We start from the raw sequence: 21,070 nt of genomic DNA, 5'->3' as shown, positions 1-21,070 counted from the left end.
CGTCTCCCATGGTGTCACATTAGTGCTGTCCTGACAGTCTTTTTCCTGCATTTTCTGAAGTATCTCTTGACCTCCCCTCATAAAACAGAGTTCATAAAACAAAGATTTTCCTCCTGGGTTTGATGTACAATTGTGCCATGTATAATGCCAAAAACTTTAACTGTAGTTGGCTTGCTTATTTATGTATTTATCTTGCTTCTCAGCACTTTCAGACCATGCTGAAGTCCAAGCTGAATGTCCTGACACTGAAAAAGGAGCCCCTCCCGGCAGTCATCTTCCATGAGCCTGAGGCCATCGAGCTGTGCACCACCACGCCCCTGATGAAGACCAGGACTCACAGTGGCTGTAAGGTATGTGGCATGTGGCTAGCAGGGGCTCTCTTGGTGGGACAAACCAAAGGACGTGTAGCCTTAGGACACTTGTCTCCCAGTGGTGACTTTTGAAAGGAATGAAAATGTAACATGACTAATGAGCTTCGTTGAGTGATGGTGGGATGAACCCATATCTGCTGTATTTTTAGCAATCAATCACTCTCCATTGTTTCCAGGTAAAGACATAAATTCTAGTATGTGTGAATAAAATAGTCTTCTCACTTATATTTGCGGTAGCCCTGTGGAACTTTGGGGCTCCCCAGAAAAGTCCTATCCTTAGTGATATTTCCTCCCTTTGTATTTGCACTCCAAATAAGACACATCTTAAAGAATAAAAAACAAGTTTCTCAACAGTGTACTTCTCCGTTGGGGGTTATTTTGCATTTTTGTTTGGCTTCAGCTCTCAGAATTGGTACTAATATCCATGCCTCAGAATCCATTGAAAAACATTTTTTTTTTCATCTATGTAAACTGTAATGCTGACATTAAAGAAAATCTAGAAGTGGAATGTGTAATTTTGGTAGGCTTTTGGGTTCTTTCTTGCATGATATTCTTTTTTACATGAATTGACGAATAAAGCAATCAGTTCAGGAATAACAAAGAAAATATGTTTATGCATATTTTGTCATTAGCTATTTTTTTTTGAGAAGTAAAAAATTAAGGGGCAGAAATTTGTTTTGAGTAGTGAAAATAAAATAAAACAGAAATGTATGTTTGCATGTGGGTTTCTATTATAATCTTGTAGACAGACTCCTTACTGCGTTTCTAGGTTAGGGAAGTCTTTCTTGCCAGAATGTTGCATCCCCTCTCCCATTCTTGCATCGCTATGGTCAGATTGGAGCCTACAGAAATCTTGAGTGATGGCTGTGTACACAGAATTCCACACATGTTCATCCATCCCATAAATACCCAGTGGGTGCTCAGTGTCTGCCCAGCACTGGGGACAGTGGGAGCAATACCCACCAGCATCTTTGTAGGGTTTAACTTCTAGTTGGGGAGGAGGGAGGAGAGAGTACAGGTAAACAAGCATTGGCTGTTGAGAAAGCCAATCAGGAATAACCTGTGGAAGAATCTTTCAGGCAGAAGAGACAGGGAACGTTAATTCTCAGAGGTGGAGATAGTCTGTGTGTGCTTTGTAATAGAGAGGAATGGGCAGTAGAACCCAAAAGTTGAGAAAATTGTGTTCTGTGGTACGGTCAGGCAAGAGTCTGGGTATAGAATGAGCCTTGTCATCGCAGTGGCAAAGAGTTTTGACTTCCTTCTAATTACTGTGGGGAGCTGTCAGATTTGGGCAAGAGAGTTAGTTATATGACTCCATAAAAAAAAAAAAAAGTGATTTTAAATGGTAAGTACACTAAGGTGAACTTTCAGCTTCCAGAGAGCACTTGCCAGAGGTTCTGTTCCAACAGGAGACAGGGGATCCATAGAGCTGGCCTTCGGTCCCCATGTGTGTGATGCTTTTGGTGAATTGATGATACCAAGAATTATAAAAATACTCATTAAATTTGAAAGTGATATGAGATCAAATTGTGTTATACATACTTTAGAGATTTCCTAGAGTCATTTTGAATTCTGTTCCTATTGGGGAAAATGGTCCCTCAAAAGCAAGATGAAGTCATTAGGGACAAGTGAAAGAAGAAGAGTTTCGTTTGATAAAGGCTGCAGAGTGTGTTTAAATGGGAGGGGAAAAATGCAGTTACAGAATAAAAGACTTAGCAATCCAATCGGGATATGGAAGAAATGTGTGTGTGTGTGTGTGTGTGTGTGTGTGTGTGTGTGTGTATGAGAGAGAGACAGAGAGAGAGAGAGAGAGAGAGAGAAATATTTGCTAGAGAGAAAGAAATAGTGCTAGGAGAATAAAAACCTATCATTTTCCTTAAAAGGAGCATAAGGTTTGAGATTCATGGAGTAATTTTTTTGTGTGTATTGCATTAGGTTGTGTTTACTTATTTTACCTCTAAAAGGATGTTGGGAAAAACAGAAGGAATTCAGAAGAGCACACAGAAGAGAGTGAGTTTGCCCTGGCATCAGTATGTCTAGCTAGACAAAGGGAGATCATCAGTGATTTCACCGGGACACAGGGAAGAACTTTGGCATTCAAGGTGTAAAACGCAGTCCACTGGGCTCTAGAAAGTTTGTGAACTCTCCATCCCTAGAAATCTTGAAGATGAGATTCTAGGTGTGGATAATCATGAACTGGAATCAGGGATCTGGGCCAACTCAAGTTTTATGATTCTCTTTGAAGGAAGAAAACACCCAATGTATCCTTCTACAACTTGTATACTATAATGCCCTTTATACAGTTATATTTTAACTTAAACGCACTGGAGTTACATTCTTTAATTCTCAATGACAATCTCATGTTTGTGTTCAGAGTCACATTCTTTCGATAAGAAACAACAAAAAAGTTCCACGTTTGAGCCTTGCAATTTCTGTTTAGACTGTCCTGACCTCCCCATTTGGTCCCCCCACCATCCACAGAAACAAAATGCAATGCTTCCTCTCTGATTCTTAGGAGTAACTTGGTTCACAAAATGCCAGCTGCAGAAGGAGGAGCTCTCTCTCGGGCTCACGCCTGCCAGGAATAATGAGCACAATGTAGCCCAGGCCCAGCTGCGGGGCCAGCGGACAGGACCCTCCATCTGCACACACTGCTAGGTCTTTTTCCCTAAACAGCTCTCTAGTCCTGCCTGCCTAACTGTGGGTTTGGGGTAGGGAGAGAGGCAGGAGGGAGCAGAGTAAAGGAAAAGGGAGGTGGAAGTGGGTTATGGTTAGTACCATCGAGGCTCTGGTTCATGTCAGATTTCGCCTTTCCCTCTGATCTGTATTCTCTGTGGGTTCTGATGGGATTGCCCTGCCAGGCTATTCATGTTGTGGGCAGCTGGGTCTTTGTGTGTGTTTTCCTCTACTGCTGCCACTTTTTTTTTTCCTTTTTTTTCTTTTTTTTTTCCTGGAGTGGAGTTATTTCACTGCAAAATCCAGTGCATACCATTAGGACGCGCCTGCCCGTGCTCTTGTTGGAGATTTCCAGAGTATCCGATGCTGTTTCTGATTTTGCAGCAGCAACAACCATGGTTGATCATACCTGGCTTCTCCTACCTTGCACCACAGAATCCTAGGTGGCTTTGACTTGTTAGCAAACATTTATTTAATTCATAGTCATGGCAGACCTTCTGTGTACATGGAATTGTGGAGAAAGGCATCAAGGCAGACGTTGCAGGTTATGCAATTTGTAGTCAAGTGGAAGGAATAGACGAGCGCCTGAATCCATAAATCCCCAGGGCTGTATCAGAAAACCCAAGGGGGCAGGTTTCCGGACGTTCTTCCCAGAAATTTTGATGCAGGCACTCAGCTTAGCAGGCAGAAAAGAACCTGCATTTAAAAACTAGACTGCAATTTACATGACTGTGGGGCCCAGGCACTGCCTGGAGCTTGAGGACCTGAGCTGCAGAGTGATGTGTGAGAAGAGCCACGTAAGTGACCTAAGTGGAGTCACACCTGGGGAGACGGGAGATCGGCCAGGGCCGTAGAGGATGGAACTAGAATGGGTTTGCTGAAGCTGACCAGGAGGCTGACGTCCAAGAAAGAACTGGGCTGGGTAATTTGTGCATCCGATGTGCGCTCTACCTACGGCGCCTGTAAGTGCCGCCTTGTCTTACAGGGGGCGCTGTTCTCTGTTGGATTGACTTATTTCTGGGCCTAATTGCCATAGTTCTCAAAGCCTTTGTGAAATGGTGGTAATGTTGATGATAATAATAACTAGTGATAAAATACTAATAATACAGAAATGATGGTAATGATAAAGAGCTGATGTTTAGGAATGCATTAAGCACTCTCCTGTGCCCTTTTCATGGTATAGAAACAGTAGTTCAAGGGCCATCTCTGGCCCCATTTCACAGGTGAGTTAGTTGAGGCATAGAGAGATTCTTTGCTGTACCAGAGTATCCAGAGAGTGACTGGCAAAGCCTGCATTTGAACTTCATCAGTCTGTCTCCATAGGCTCTGCTCCTCCCCACCAGATTCCAACCCCTCTTCATGACCTTGAGTGACTCCCATGTGTGTCCTAAGATAGTTCTTAAAACTGGCTCTGTCATGTGATTGTAGCAAGTCATTTTGCTTCTGCGAGCCTCAGTTTCTTCGTCTTCGTTCAGCTAGAACTAAGATCACTGTATCGCAGGCATTCTCTCATCTAAAGTTCCAAAGCTCAAATTTACTTGATTCAATTGGACTCGAATTTTGTCTTGGTTCACAAAACCCAGAAATGATTGGGGATCATGTACTAAAAGTATTGTAAACAAGGAATTTTGTAACACTGAAAAAAAAAATAAAAATGTCATATAATTTTACCCCTAATATACCTCTCAGGCTTTCCAATTTGGTTTTTGAAAAACAAAGAGAGAGAGAGAGTCCACAATGAAAAGTCACATTCCTTACAAAACATGCACAGGAAATGAAACACGAAATGTCCATTGAGCTCCTGGATGCCCATGCTCTGTTTCATGAGATAGTTCTCAGCTTTATGTCATTTATAGTTTCGAACCAAAATAAATAGTAGCAATGCTGAAACAAAGATGCTGACATATAATTGGGATCTAACACATGCTATAACATTTATCTTTCATTTAAAACCTTTCACAAAGTTTGTGAATGGTGGTAGTTTGAGTGTAAATACGCTGATGAGTTGAAGACGGAAGATGACATGGAGGACACTTACCTGGGAAGACAAGAGGTGAAAGAAGCAAGAAGGAAAGGCAGGAAAATAGGCAGTTGCTTATTTAGGTCTCCTGTTTGGATTTGAGTCTGCCTGCCTTGGCTCTGGTTTACCTGGCTGTCTTTCCTCTGCACCTGCTCAGCTGGGGACAGCTAGCGTTTTGAGATTGGTCTCCAGGTCTCCAGGTCTGGCTCTTCTCGACCACCAGACAGGCTTTGGGAGTTGGTAGAGAAGAGGGCTAACTGAGCATATAATATTTCTTCCCGCACCCCACCCTCCTCCCATCCCTGGTTCTCTCATCGCTCAGGATGAAAGGGCCCTTGTGTTCATTCTGCAGCTCGGTGGGCATCAAGCTGCCTCTGTCCCCTCATGCTTCATTGCGGGGCCCACCAGGGCCTCACCTGGGCCTCCTCTCCTACAGAACGCCCCATCTGCCAAATCTCTCCTTCTCCCAAGGGAGGCAACCTGGTTTTGCATCATGTGAAGTCCCATCTAAGACGCTCACTGTCCGTTCCCCTTTGTGAGGGCAGAAGCCATCAAACAATCTAATTCCCAAGAAGGGAGTTGTGATTCATACAGCAGGATGATTTTCCTATTACTCTTCCTGAGGTTCGTGCATTCAGAAGTAAGTGCAGTAGTCACTAGCTCTCAGGAAGGACGGGGCTGAATCCCAGTTGTACGAGGTGGAGAGGTTCCTGAGCTGAATGAAGGCTTTGCAGGCAGTCCTCAGATCCTACCATTTTATGCCAAGGTAGGATGGCCAGTCTTAGAAGTGAATTCCAGCAGCCCTACTTAGGATGAGGGCTCTTACTTGAATTTCAATGTATTTAAAATTAGCATCACATGTATCTCTTTCACACATATTTTTGTGCTTATTGGATCAGTTTTGTATTTAATTAGACATGTAGTCATGTTTTTTTATTTTTATTTTTTTTTCATTTTAGCCAAAGGCCCCTGCTTTTACCCGCTCACATGAGGGAGAAACATTGATTATACCGTGTCATCATCCTCACTGAATGCATTTTGTGGCCTTTTCTTGGTGTAGGTGATTTGGGCAGGGCATGAGTCCAGTTCTGCTAACTGTGCAGATTCTCTCCTTGAAAAATGCATCTCTGCTTTTGATATTGAGACAGAATACAAATAAAATAAAGACTCATAACATATGAAGTTAAGAGTCAAGCATGGAGTCCTCATCAGCTCTTTAAAACTTTTGGTTCAAACCAAACTGTAAATCTCCAGATTTGGAGTAAATGGTGTCTAATTCTAATCCATTTTCTCTTTATTCTTTCTCAGACTTTCCTGTAAACAAATCAAAGCACATTTACTCGAAAGGTAAAAGTTGGTGTGAGCTAACGTCTGTTGTTTAAGAGACAAGCTTTTATTTTTCTGCAGTTTTTACTCTTCGTCAATTTCCCCTTCCCTCCTTCTTCTCCCTTCCCTCCCTTCCTCCTTAACGTTCTTTTCTCATTTCTTTCTTCATCTGCAGGAATACATTGCATGCTCTCAGGATTTCCCAGATGGTAATAGGGGCACAAAGGTAAACAATGGTTTGGGATCCTTTGGGTTGAAATAACAGAAAATGTAACTGGAATTGACTTAAGTCATTGAAATGTATTTGCTTTGGAGTTGGCAAATTCCAACTGGAGGGAAGAGGGAAGGAGATGCTAGAGAGGCAACAAAGGTGTCCACTACAAAAAAAAAAAAAAAAAAAATAGGCTTAATGACCTAAGGGAGGACAAATACATTCTGTAGGAAGAGCAGTGGCAGTAGAAACAAATGCAAAGCCTCAGGTTGCAGAGTGGTGGGGGGATGGGAGGAGGGGAGGTGTACTTTCCTTTTGTGTTACAGCCCAGCTCAGCTCCTTGAATATATACGGGAGATATTCTGGCACAGATGAGATAAGCCTCAGTTTGAGAATCGGCTACTCTCCAGGGCCCCGTGTAGACAGTCCTAAGTGACCATCAGCTAGCAATGGTTTGGCCTTCTGCACCGAGGAGCTTTCGTCTTCCTGGTGGGTGAGGGTGGGGGAATGTTCTCATTCATCGAAGAAATCTTGAGCCCCCCTCTTTCAGGCTTTCGTTCCAGGTTTCTAATTGGGCAACCCATTCTTCAAGGTAGAGAGAGAGAAGTGGGATTTCAGAAGTCATGAATTCAAGCTTATGAAATTTGAAGTTTCTGTGAGACCAGCAGTGGGCAACACCCAAAGGGTACTGTTATATGGAGGTGGAATTTCATAGAGGTCTTGTCCCTCAAGGATATTGGGGCTGTGAGAAGAGGAAGGAGTGAGGTAGGCACACCCACTTACACATGGAAGTGTGTACCCACTTCTAATGTTTGAGGACCACAGAGAGAAAGGAGAATCACCAGAAAAGGAACATTATGAGAACCCAAGGAGGGTCCTCCCCACCAGACACTGAAACTGTCCTCTGTCTTATTCCTGTCATTTCATCCTATACATGGTGCCCACTCTCCTGGCCACCCTGTTCCAGTCTCAGAAGCGTTGAGGGGAGAAAATGGAAACCACTCTGGGATGGCTGAAGCCCTCGTATGTTGTTCTAGAATGGTCTTTGTGTATATGTTTGACATACACACTGCTTACGCCAAAGCTGTGGTGCCTAGCATGGGAGAATACTTTGTGGTTGTAAACTTTTTGGCTGAGAGTCTCCACTTAGGACTTTGAATTCTGTCCTTTGGTCTTCCCACTGACAGCTCTGGTGGCTTCAGCAAAGCTTTTCACCCTTCATGAGCTCACTTTTGTTATTTGATGACTAACATCTTTTCATATGAGGGATTGTTTTCACTTCAGCCGATCGAAGTGTTTAGAGTATAGATTATCCTTTTGCCTGAGTGCTTGTTGAGTGGGATGGTAGGCTTCTTTATGGGGTTGCTCTACCCTTCGGTGGAGGCAGTAGAGCTGTTGGCCCCATTGAGGTATTCTCTGGGGATCTTTGACACCTTCAAACTATTTGTTTCCTGGTGCCTCACACTGTGGGGGCTATGCCTGAAAAATGGGCACTTTAGGGAACCAGTTATGGCTTTAAAGCTTAACCTTTGGACTCATGTCAAAGACTCTGTCTTCCTACATCTCCAAATGTCACTGTCTATTTTACTTCTTGTCTTCAGAAACTCTTGGGAGATCAGCAAAGATTCATTAGTGAAAAAAGGGAAAATAATCTAAGTGCCTAGAAGAGGTATTATAATATTTTGGTTCCACAGCACTATGGAAAACTGCAGTCATTAAAAATTATGTTGTGGAAATTATACTGGTGTGGAAAATGTTCATCACGTATTAAATGAAATAAAAACCTGGTTGCAAAATGCTAGTAGGATTTTATTTTTGTGAAATACTGAAATATGAGCAGAAGTGATCCCTGAATAGCAGGATTATGGGTAAAACTTGTGATTTTCTTTTTCTTTTTTTTTCTTTTTTGCATTTTCTTAATTGTCAACAATGAATAAATACTACATTGGTAATTTGTTTTTAATAATACATTTTAAAGAGGAAATATTTGTTTGGACAAAAGTTTACATGAAGAAACTCCATTCTAGTTGGATCCTTTTGGAAAACAGCTTCTTCTAAGTCACCCTGACTTAGACTTTTGTTTCTTCTCTTCACCCAAATCAGAATTTCCGTAGCTTCAGGGAAAGTGACATTTTTCTGTCTAGCTTGCGACATGGTCGGTGTCGTACGGGTCTGGTGTGTACAGTCTAATAATTGTGAACCTACTCAAATGTATTTGCAGGGATGATGTGGCAGGCTGCTTAGTGGCAACCTCAGTGGTTAAAATGGAAATTTATTCTCCATACATTTAGGGACCAGAAGTCCAAGATACAGGTATCCCTGGCAAGAGTCAGGTGTCCAGGAGCTTCTCTGGAGGTGGTAGAAGAAAATCGTCTCCTTGCCTCTTAAAGTTCATGGTGCTGCAGGCAGCCCTTGGCTTGTGACCATATCACTCCAGTGTCTGCCTGTGTAATCACACTACCCCCTCCTCTTCCACCCATTTCTAACCCCCCTTTGCCTTTCTCTTGTAAGGAAACTTGTGGTTGGATTTATTTATTTGTTTTTTTATTTATTTAAGATTTTATTTATTTATTTGATGGACAGGGATAACAAGTAGAGAGGCAGGTAGAGAAGGGGGTGGAACAGGTTTCCTGCTGAGCAGAGAGCCCGATGCAGGGCTCGATCCCAGGACCCTGAGATCATGACCTGAGCTGAAGGCAGATGCTTAACCCATTGAGCCACCCAGGCATCCCACTTGTGGTTGGATTTTGTGCCCCTGTGATAATCCAGGATAGTCTCCCCAGCTCAAGATTTTTAATCAAATCAGCAAAGACCTTTTTCCTTATAAGGTAATATGTCACATTCCAGGGAAGAGGACCTACTATTTTGGGGTGGTCTTACTTGGCCCATTACAGATAGTTTCTTTATAATTGAGGGACTCTAGTGCTTGCTTCGGCAGCAAATATACTAAAACTGGAACGATACAGAGAAGATTAGCATGGCCCCTGCGCAAGGATGACACGCAAATTCGTGAAGCTTTCCATATTAAAAAAAAAAAAAGAATTCTAGAGATGCCAGAATTCCTAAGCAAAAAGAAATATAACGGTCCCAGTTAATCAGTTGTTTAGGTTATGTTATTTCTTAAGCCCAAGAAAATGCTTTCATTGGAATTCAAAAAGCCACTTTAAAATACAGAAAAATGAGGAGCATTGGTCTGTGGAAGTATCTTGATCCTATGTTAAGCCAAATTTTTTTTTTGTTTTATTTTACTTTATCAAAATTTCTGAAAAGGAAGAGCTATTATAAAATTTTGAATGGAATCACAGGTTTAAGTCCTGACAGTTTATAGTTGACATGTTAGATGAGTATGTTTGAAATTGAGGAGTGTTCCCTCTGTCCCTATACTCTGAAGAGTTTTAATCAGGAAAGGATGCTGTATTTTGTCAAATGCTTTTTCTGCATCACTTGAGAAGACCAGGTGGTTTTTCTCTCTTCTCTTATTAATTTGTTCTATCTCAATGATTGATTTGCGAATGTTGAACCACCCTTGTTTCCCAGGGATAAATCCCACCTGGTCGTGGGATTCCACCTGCATATAGGGAGGGCATGTACTGCGTGGAGCACTGGGTGTTATATGCAAGCAATGAATCTTGGAACACTACATCAAAAACTAATGACATACTGCGTGGTGACTAACATAACATTAAAAAAAAAAAAAAGATGAACATGTTTGTAAAAAATTCCACAGTTCTACCACAGGGAAGGGGAATAATGTTTTGCTCCCCTCCCTCAGTAAAGCTTTAAGGATAATTTTGAAAATGATATGGAAAATATCGTGAGTATAACGTGTGTGTCTGAGCGAACTTTCTCATTATGAAACTAATTTCCCCTCATGACTTCCTGTTTATATCATTTGTCTTTGAAATAATTTGTTGGTTTAGTTCTGAAAATTTAGTTGAATCATTATCTGAATTTAGGGTTCGTTTATTTGGGAAATATGTTAATTATTTTACAACTTTTCCTGGATTAATTCCTTGGATAAAATATAGTTCCTCTGTGGTAGACTTCATTTGTGGGGCAACCTATAGAAACACCACACAGAAAACCAATTAAGTTGGTAAAAACTCATTAATAATATACTTTATGGTTCCAGCAGAGACTGTACAACTTGCTTGAGATGGTTACAAGGTTAAGGTAACTTAAAGCTAAAATCTGGTGTGTAAATGTAAGAAGGTAACGTTTAAAAGACATTTTCAAGTTTATATTTTCTACATATTTTTGGTCAAGTAATTTTTTTTTTCAGTGTTCTATTTACTTTTTAAACTAAAGGAACTTACATATTACATCATGGGTGCATCTGCTACTGGAAGGACTGGTTTAATTTATTGTTTGTTAAATGGAAAATGTTCATTAAATACGGAAGCATATGAATATAACCTCCTATAAGCCTAGACTTTCTTTGCAAGTGATTTTTTTTCTGACTTAAGTTTTAAAACTATATCAAAGGAATACCTGCAGGGATTTACCAACAAAACAAAACAAAACAAAAAAACACCAAAACAACTCTATCAAATAGTAATGAAAAATGAAACACAAACTGTTTATGTGTCCCCCGCATCCCTCTCACACCCCAGTCCTGCTCCAACTGTAATTATTTTAACTGTTTCTTCTCATGCTTGTCTTCCTATTTCAAATGCTATACTATTACCATTTTAGGTACTCTCTTTTGGCTAGTTTGGTAGATAAAGATTTAGCTCCATAATAACTCTATCCACTTGCCTTCCTCCATATTCCTAACATAGTTACTTCTGAAATTTTAGTTACTATCTGTGTGATAACTGAAGAGTGGGTCAAGACACCATGATTTTATTTCCTTTCTTGCATAATATTTTTTGAATCCATAGTCTTACTATTTTTAGATTTGACATTATTTTATATATACTTATACTTAATTTTCCTCAGATGCACTTTCTGATTTGGCATATACCCGTCCATGTGTAGCTTAACCACTCACTTGTGGAGATAGCGTATTCTTTATCACGTTCTCCTGAGCTTCTTTCAGAGTCTGTTGTGCTCAGTAATCAGTAACAGTAACCTGACAGATTACTGGCCTTTAGGCCCTTCTCACTGCTGTGACTTGGGGACTTCTCTCCCTTGAGGTGGATATTCCTCTGTTTGCTTCCTCTCCTTTTGATTTCCTTCTTTGTTATGCTGGAGCATGCATACAAGAAGTAAAAATTGTGTTCCTTGTATGTCTGAAAATTTCTTTATTCTAGCCTCACCTTTTTGAAAGTTTGGGTATAGAAATGAAGATTGGAAATAATTTCTACTTAAAGCTATGGAGGTGGTGTTCATTGATTTCTACTATACCCTTTACTCTTGAGGGATCGGATTCCATTTGATCCAGATAGTGATGTTCCTTTACATGTGACTTTCTTCCCCCTCTACTCTCTGAAAAGTTTGGGGATTTTATTTATGTTCTTTGTGCTCTGAAATTTCATGACTAGGTGCCTTGATGTGAATTCTACCCCCCTCATTCCTATAGTTGGGAAATTGTGTATCTTTTCAATTTGGACACTCATTTCTTGGTATTTTGTACTGAGTAAAATTTTAAGTAAATTTTAAGTAAAATTTCTACTTTCCTTCTCAGTTGTGGAACCATTTGAGAAGTAAGAAACATGATACATGAGTTTCATAGTTACATGATACATACATGATACATACATAGATACATAGTTTCATGGTACAGCAGTTTTATAACACCTGGTTTGGAGCATGTGTCTGTGTAGACTCACTGGGTTTCCGAAAGTTTCCAGATCTCTATTGGAAGCTCTAATAAGTTGTTTCTCTTCTGTCATTCATTTTTTCCTTTTGTGCTTCTGACTTAAAAATGTTCATTATGACAGTTTAGCGGGGTTTGGAGAAGACATGGATGTCTAAGGTCAATTTGCCATCTTTACCCTCTCAGTGGTTTGGTCCTTTCATTGCTAATAGTGGTTTGAACTTCTCTTGTTTTATATCTTCATCTAAGATGGAAACAGCGATCCTTAACTTACTTTCAAGTTGAAAGAAATATTTATAAAGTACTTCCAGCTTTTCACAAGAGTAGAGCTGTGTCAATAAAATACCATTGTTATTCAGACATAGCTCCCCTCGGTTTGAATGGAAAGGTCAATAAACTACAGACATCATGGTAGCAAAAGAGATAAATGTGAAAGTGGTAATAAATAAGCCGGATCATAAAAAAGATCATAAACGATGCTCTTAAATTTGTATAGATATTTCTTATTGTATCTCTGAGTATTTCAACCCCTGATTACCTAGCGAGTAAATGATAAAAACCACTGTGACAACAGGTGCAGATGTGTTCCTTGGTGTGTTGGCTGTTCATTTCTTTGTTTTTCCTGAAAATATGACACCTTCATTTCTTGGCAAGAGAAATGATGTCAGGGTTTCTGTACATACTGAGATCTCTAAATGAGACATTAGTCACATGGGCGTTTATGAGTCATCAGGCATCTTCATAAACCAAATCCAGGAATTAAAAAATAATTTGCTCAGGAATTAATGGGAATAAATAAAGTATATCATCCTGGGGCACAGGAAAGCTACTTTGTGAGCTAAAGATCCAACCGAAATTAGTTTCTCCCCACATTGATGGATTAATGCATTCTTTTTAAAACTTGTGTCTTGCCACTTTTGAGCAGTGTTGGAATTCTTACATGTCACCATCTGGCTATCCCATAATACTCGTTAGGGCAGAAAAGACGTCCATCATCACAAAGACATTGCTGATAGTCTTTTCATGGGATGGTACAAAACACATGTTTGCTTTTCTGCTCGGTTAGCTCACCAGCTCATTCGGAGCCCATCTTGGTTATGTATAAAAAGCTCTCTCCTCTGTCCTCTCCTGCTTATTCTCATTCCAGAAGTTTCCAAAAGCCCTTTTATTCTTTGTCCCTTCCTTGCATCGCCATCTATACTTTCCCAAGGGTCCAGGCCCTTCAGGAGCATTTGACTTGGGGGCAGGGAGCTCCAGGGGGCTTTAGGGCCCTGCACATAAATCTTCTGTAAGACAAACTTTATGACAAAAATGGACTCTTCTATAGCAAAAACCTGCTGCATCTGTCATTCTTATGCCAATAGAATCTTGATTTCATTTCTCCTTTTTAAGAGTCACGTCTCAGGAAAGAGAGAATGGGGAGGAAGATAACTCATTCTGTCATATGTATGCTGGAGTCATTGAGAAAAAGAGCCAAAGGAAGGGTATTTGGAGACTATTGCAACAAAGAAACAATTAGTTTATTCACTCATTATTCACTCACTAAAATCCACTGCTACGGACTTTACACAGTTTTTCTTTTTAAAATCATATGTCTGTTTAAACAAAATAAATATTCATTAATGATCTCTGTAAATTTATGAATATGTAGGTTAAATCTATGTACTTGTTACACACACACAATGTGTATTTTTAAAAAGATACAGAATGGAAATCTTAGGAGAATGAGCTAAATCTGAAATACATGGTATTGTATATCTATCTTCATTGCGATGATTACTATTAACTTAGACAAGGCTCTTCTTTAGGAATAGTGATGTCAAACCAAATCTCAGATGGCTTTGATGTCAGAGTTTTCAGCTAATCTTGTTGGACCCAAAGAGATCATCAGTTTCACCCCAGAATGAGATGGAAAAGATGACGTACCAAGAGGAGAGGGCAAGGGAGTGTATCAACTCTGTCGTTTTCTTGTTGTCTGTCTTGTCTAAAATCTGCCATTTGTGTGCAGGACCCTCAGCTGGGTTTTTGTTAAAACCAGATAATATGACCCATAAATCCACTGAGATGGGCAAGTGTGAGCTATAATGACCTGAGAGATCATGTGAGTGAGGTGTCAGCATCAAGTTCTTCTCCTTTTTATTCTCTCTCTCTCTTTTTAAAAATATTTTATTTATCTATTTGAGAGAGAGACAGAGAGTGTGTGAGAGAGAGATTAGGAGCAGGAGCAGGGAGGAGGAGGAGGAGCAGAGGGAGAGGGTGAGGGAGAGGCAGACTCCCCAGCTGGGTGGGAAGCCCAATGCTGGACTCAGTTCCAGGACCCTGGGATCCCAAGGCAGATGCTTAACCAACTGAGCCACCTGGGCTCCCCTCCTTTTCACCACAGGATTCTCACCTGTAGGAGACTTCTAGCTCCACATCTGACATGTGGACCAGCTGGTGCTGGTGTCCGTCTCTATATTCGTGCTGAATTTATTTCATATTTTTGAAGATAAAAATAACCATGCATAGAAATTCTAGTGTATTGTATCCCCAGCCAAGACGATTCTATCGCACACCTCCTGGGGTGTAGATAGCTTACTCTGGAAACGGAGAACCTTGTCTGTGGTGCTGCAGACATCGAGGCTGCCCCCTGGTATGTGGAAGAGCATGCCAAGATCATTTGTTGACGTCTGCCTCATTGTTCTGGGCAGAGGAAGTGATGGGCTGGTGTCAGATATCTAGATCCAGACCAGATTCCACTCTTGGACCCCTAGTAGGTAAGAAAGCCAAGACTTGTCAGACTGGATGATCCTGTTAACAAGTGGATGGAAAAGCAGAATTCTCATGTCTCTTTCTTCATTTGTGGACCAGTCCTCCGGTGACAGTGCTCCTCCTTCCTGTATGGTGGAAGAGATAAGAAAAGAATTCGTAATCCCTTGTGTAGCTGCTAAAGACATCAAAATGAAGTGCAGCTCATCCAGATTTGGCCAGACTCTGAAATTTATTGGCAACTAGCAGCCGTCTATGATAGCTGAGATGGTTCATTAGTGCGGGGGCAAACTCCACATTTATAAATCAAGGTTCCTTTGTAGCAAGTAGAAAAGAGTTTCCCAATGTTGGAGGTTCCCACTTAGACTTAGGAGTTTCATTTTCTTTTTTAATATCTTGTTCAGTAAGTCATAGCACAGCTTCCTGGAAGGGAAAAATACGAAGATCAGCATTATACAAAATATGGAAAGTTCCAGATACTATTAAAGGAGTAAAATTTATTTCATTGTATTTGAAAGATAAACAGATTCTTTACTCAGCTTGTTAATCTGCAGTCATTCGTCTTCAGGCTCCATCACTTTCTAACTGATGATTACATCATCACTGTGAAGAAGGTGAGATTTGGGACATTATATCCTTTTCTTCTTTCTTCTCTCTCTCTCTTTTAAGATTTATTTATTTATTTTGAGAGAGAAAGAGATGTGGGGACAGAGGGAGAGAATCTCAAGCGGCCCCCCTGCTGAGCGTGGAGTCTGATGTGGGGCTCGATTTCATAGCACTGAGATCATGACCTGAGCCGAAATCAAGAGTCGGACGCTAAACCAACTGAGCCACCCAGGCGCCCCTTTCCTTCTTTGTTTTAAGCTTGACTAAAGATGGGCTAAATGCCGTGATGATGTTGTTGAAGCAAGATTAAGAATGCATGTATTGTAAGGCTGGGTTTGGTGTGAGGAAGCTGTATATTTCCTTGCCCCTTCTTTTCCTGGTCCTTGTCCTTCTCTTTTCTCTCAGTGCTCTTTCCTCCCATCCTTTTTCTTTCCGATCCTTTCCCGTTGTCCCTGCTTACTCCCTTTCTCCCAACTTCCTGCTTCCATTCCTATCCCCATACAGGTCCTTTGCGTGGACAGGCTCAGGTCACCTGCACAGACCCAACACATCTCTGTGGCCCAGGGAGGAGTTTATTAGCCTGGACATGTCTCCTGTGAGGAGCTGCTCAGACCCATCTGGGCTCCCACAGGAAAATCAGATATGTTGTGACCGTTGCGGGGGAGAAATAGATGCTGCACAACAATAGAAACAAATGTTTGCTGTAAATAGTCCCCTTTTTTTTCTGAGAAGGAAATCAGTGTATACAGTTAGACACTGTGAGATGGTGATGGAGAGCCCTGGGACCCGAGGGTGTCATGTTTCCTCTTTTGTTTGGCTTAGGTGATCTCTCAGCAGTCAAATGGGTATTTTAGGGAAGGCTGAGAGGATGTGTCTGGGGTTTTGGGGGGGGGGTGGTCTCTGCAGGAGGCTCTTGGAACCCTTTTTGAAGAGTGGGGATTTCAGTTGAGTTCTGGGGATGGCCAGATAGAGGAGAAAGACTGCCCGAGAAATCCTGAGAAGCTTGTGACAATGTGGATGGAGCCGGAGGACATTATGCAAACAAGCCAGTCACAAAAAGAGAGACCGCATGAGCTCACTTACCTGTGGAATCTAAAACAGTCACACATTGAAACAGAGTGCAGAATGGTGGCTGCCAGGGGCTGGGGGTGGGTGGCGAAAGTGGGGAGATGTTGGTCAAAGTTACAAAGTTTCAGTTGTGCAGAACGAGTAAGTCCTGGGGATCTAACGTGTAACATGGTGACGATGGTTAATAATATTGTATACTTGAAATTTTCTTGGAGGGCCGTTCTTTGGTGTTCTCACCACACACGTGAGAGATAACCCACAGAAGGTGATACCTATGTTAATTAGCATCGTCACGGTGAGCATTTTATGATGCATACATGCACCAAAGCATCAAATTTTATGCCTTGAATATATACAATTTTCATTTGTTGATTATGCCTGAACAAAGCTAAAAAAATAGTTGATGAGCATGATGGTCTTTTAGAAGAAATCTTGTGCACAAGTCGTGCGAGTTTTTGCACACCTGTGGTTGTGGACATCATGTCTCCTCCCACCTTCCAAAGGCCCAGGAGAAGAGGGCAGAGGCTGCTTTCAGTTCCGATTTGATAATGGAGGCAAAGACCGTTTGCTGTCTGTTATCCTCCAGGGCCCTGAGAACTTGTGTGTCTTGCTCCTGGCATGTGATTTCTCAAGTCTAGCTGAGGTCCCGCATTCTCATTAGGGAGAACCTAAGCTCTTTGTTTGCATTTGGCCCTCCAGACAGATGCACGAAGGAAAACTTTGTCTGCTTTACACGTAGAATAGCTGATACATTTCCTTGTGTTCCAGCAAAGTCTCTCCCTTGCTTTATTCCGGTTTCTCAAACAGAAAAATGGGGAGTCCAGCCAGTGCAGCTTGTAATGCCTCAATGTATCTATATTTATATGTGAGCTTAGCAAAGTGCTTTCTCAGTAGAAGGTATAACTCTGTGCTGGGTATGAGCTTCAATTACCTGTGTAATTGCTGCAGGTGCATTTGACCTAAGTGCACCTATTCCATTCATCCCCACAGAGAAGTGTCTGCTTGTCTTGTTGTTACTTTGTTTATTTTTGCCTTTCAGCACTTGAAGATTGATTGAACTTACAGTATATTGAGTTCAAACCTTTGTTCAGTCCTCTTCTTTCATTCAGGAGCTATTGTATTTAAACCATTAACATCTAATTGGAAACCTCAGACTGAATTTAGTGTCCTTGATTTAATTTAGTCCTCTGGTAAGAGATGAATGTCATCTTTACTGTTAGAAATTAACTTAAATGTGTTTTATGGTAAAGAATGATAGAAGAATGAATGGTGATGCTTTATTTACTGCACTCAAGGCCCCCAGTTTTTTTCATTGAAACACATATGTCACAAGCTACTTCCCCATACGAATTTGCATTGACAGAAATCTTTCTATTCTCTCTGCTCTTTTGTTCCTGGGACTTCCGCAAATGTATCAAATAGAGCAGCTGCTTATTAGGAATCAGAAAAGGGCATTGCCTTGTGTAGTTTATTTTACTTGAAATTGGTGAAATATGCAAAAGTCTGTGATTAAAAAAAGACCCTGAACTTAATTTATTAAAGCCCTTAAATGTAAAAAAAAAAAAAAAAAAAAAAAATCCTTCATCTTCCTTTTGCATTTTCTCCCCACTGTTTTGAGCAAAGTAAAGCTTAGTAGTAGGAAATACCTTGCCTTAGGGAGTTAATTTTTTCTGCTGCAGAGACTTTAGTATGGCTCATTTCTACAAGAGAAACATAAAGATATGTGGTAAGTTCTGGAATAAGATCTATGAGCCTGGTACTTAATGTTTTCATCACTGCTCTTCTCTATGGCTGCAGGGGATAGTTTGGGTTAAGGTAGGGCTGAGAATTTTGAGGCAATATTTGTCTGAATTTTCTCAGGGGGTCAAATAGGGCTCAGAGTTTCTTTAGTCAATTTATGTCCCTGAAGGTCAGGATAGCCAGCCAATAGATTTAAATCAGAGAGAGAAAGGGCCAATTCCTTATTGATTTTTTAATGGAAGGTTAATAACCCGTTAGCCCTTATTCACAAAAAGAGACAGAATAAAGCTATTTTCATATAGGAATTTTGTTTCGGGGGCATTAATATATGGCTAAGTCCAAGAGGAAGGAATATTAAATTTCTGAAACAATTCTCTTTATTGATCCATGAAACATCAGAAAACTCTTTTAAGTTGAAAAAAAGTCCCCCCCCCAGATAACTCTTTTATACTAGTTATCTATTGCTGCATAAAAATTACCCCAAAATTAGTGTCTATGGCCGCAGTCATTTATTATCTTACAGTTTCTGTGGACTGGTAATCTGAGTGCAGGTCAGCTGACTGTTTCTGCGTCACGGTCTCTCCTGGGGTTGCCGTCGGGCAATTGGCCAGGACTGCAGCCTTATTCAAAAGCTCAACTGAGAGAGGTTCCCGTGCAAGCTCACTCAGGTGGCGGATGGTGGGATTCAGTTCTCTGCAGGTGGTTGGGCTGAGAGCGGTGGTTCCTCGCTGGCTGTCTCCCAAAGATCTCCTCAGTTCTTTGCCACAATAGCCTCTTCATAGATCAGCTGACCCCGATCAGGACCAGCAAGTGAGAGAGCAAGACAGGATAAGTGAGATAGAAGACAGAGTCTTTTTGTAACTTAAACTTGGAAGTGACATCTTAGAAGCCTCAGGACCAGCTCACACTCAAGGGGAGAGGATTGTACAAGGGCCTGAACACTGGGAGGTGAGGTTTGCTATGGGGCCACCTGAGAAACTGCCTACCCTGTCCACTGACTGCTTTTTCAGGCCTCTTTTCATTAGTTAACTGACAAGCACGCATTGAACTTGGTGCTCAGAGTTGAATTATTTGAGTTTTGTATTTCACATGATTGTGCTTCTCCCTCTTTAAACCTACCCATCCTCAGCTTCAGGTCTTGACCTGGGATGCTTTAATGTTATCAGCTACTCCTGTCTGTTCACTCTGGGCACGAACATCATGAGAAAATTCTTTTTTTTTTTTTACCATCGTGAAGAGATATTGGCACCCCCACGTTCACTGAAGCATATAATTAATGATAGCTAAAATGTAGAAACAACTTAAGTGTTCATTGACAGATGAATGGATGAAGACATTGTGGTGTGTATATATTCAGTAGAAATGAGCCATACTAAAGTCTCTGCAGCAGAAAAAATTAACTCCCTAAGGCAAGGTATTTCCTACTACTAAGCTTTACTTCGGCCATGAAGAGGGAGGAAGTCCTGCCATTTGTGATGACACGGATGGACCTTGAGGGCATCATGCTAAAGGCAATGAGTTAGGCAGAAACAGACAAGTACTGTAAGATCCCATTTATACGTGGAATCTAAAAACAAAAATGAACTCATAGAAACAGAAAGCCGATATCGTTCCCTGGGGCTGGGGGTGGGGGGTGGAGGACATGGGGAGGGCTTCACCGAAGGGTACACACTTGTAGTTGTATAAACTTATAAGATGAATAAGTTCCAGGGACCTAATGTACGGCCTGGTGATTACAGTTATCAATACTGTATTGTACTCTTGAAAGTTGTTAGGATAGTAGATCTTAAATGTTCTCACTATGACAAAAACAAAAATGTTCATTATGTGAGGTGAAGGTTATGTTGATTAACCATCTTGTGGTAAACATTTTTCAGTTTATGCATGTATTAAATGACTACATTGTATACCTTAAATTTACACAGTGTATATGTCAATTAAATAAAGCTGGGGGAAATAAAAGAGAGAAAGGTGATTTCTGAAGTTGGACCTATAAGCATAAAGCTTTTGGCTTTTTTCACAATGTTCCCTCCCAACCTCAATGACCTAGCTAGTTAATTTGGTTGATCATGTGTCATTTGGCAAAAGTGGGAGATTAAGTCTTTACTAAGCTCATGAGCTGGTTGTGGATGAAGGATTCAGAGTCGTGTGCTGTGTTTTTATCCTGTTTCCTTTCCTGCTGAACAATAGTGCCTCCTTTGAGCTGGAAAATTTCAATCAGGCAGCTGGTATGGGGACTTTTCTTCTTTCCTAAATAACTGTGTGGATGATCTGTGTCTAGTTAACTCAGGAGGTTACCGCCTATGTGAGACCACAGTGAAGGATTTTATCCACCTAGTTAGCCTGGTTTTATTCTGTGAGCAAGGTTTCCAATTAGAAGCCAATGCTAATTCTGCCTAGTACTTGCCTCTCCTTCAGTGACTTAACTTTTGGTCTCTCTTTTATGTTATCTGTAAAATGGGAATAATAGTCATTTGTCAAAGTTGTCACGAAGATGAGATGAGACAGGGCTAGGTAGTGGTGCTCAAGAGGATAGCTATTAC

The 21,070-nt window shown here is 41.0% G+C and overlaps 1 protein-coding gene and 1 non-coding gene across 2 annotated transcripts in view; both read left to right on the top strand.

Annotated features, from left to right (window-relative positions):
* The window catches only part of PID1 (phosphotyrosine interaction domain containing 1), a 225,313-nt gene that overhangs the window by 102,266 nt on the left and 101,977 nt on the right, over positions 1-21,070 (top strand). Inside the window, exon 2 of the mRNA XM_032857414.1 lies at positions 204-350. Coding sequence (XP_032713305.1) covers positions 204-350 — 147 coding nt within the window. The remainder of the gene's footprint in view (positions 1-203; positions 351-21,070) is intronic.
* On the top strand, positions 9,531-9,633 carry LOC116867989. The gene has a single exon (XR_004382711.1). It is a non-coding gene; the product is annotated as a U6 spliceosomal RNA (small nuclear RNA).

Source organism: Lontra canadensis, unplaced genomic scaffold (genome assembly GCF_010015895.1).
Source record: "Lontra canadensis isolate GAN:19392208 unplaced genomic scaffold, GSC_riverotter_1.0 scaffold13, whole genome shotgun sequence".
Taxonomy (NCBI): domain Eukaryota; kingdom Metazoa; phylum Chordata; class Mammalia; order Carnivora; family Mustelidae; genus Lontra; species Lontra canadensis.
The sequence above is the reverse complement of the archived record's forward strand: the minus strand, read 5'-3'. Positions and strand labels throughout refer to the sequence as shown.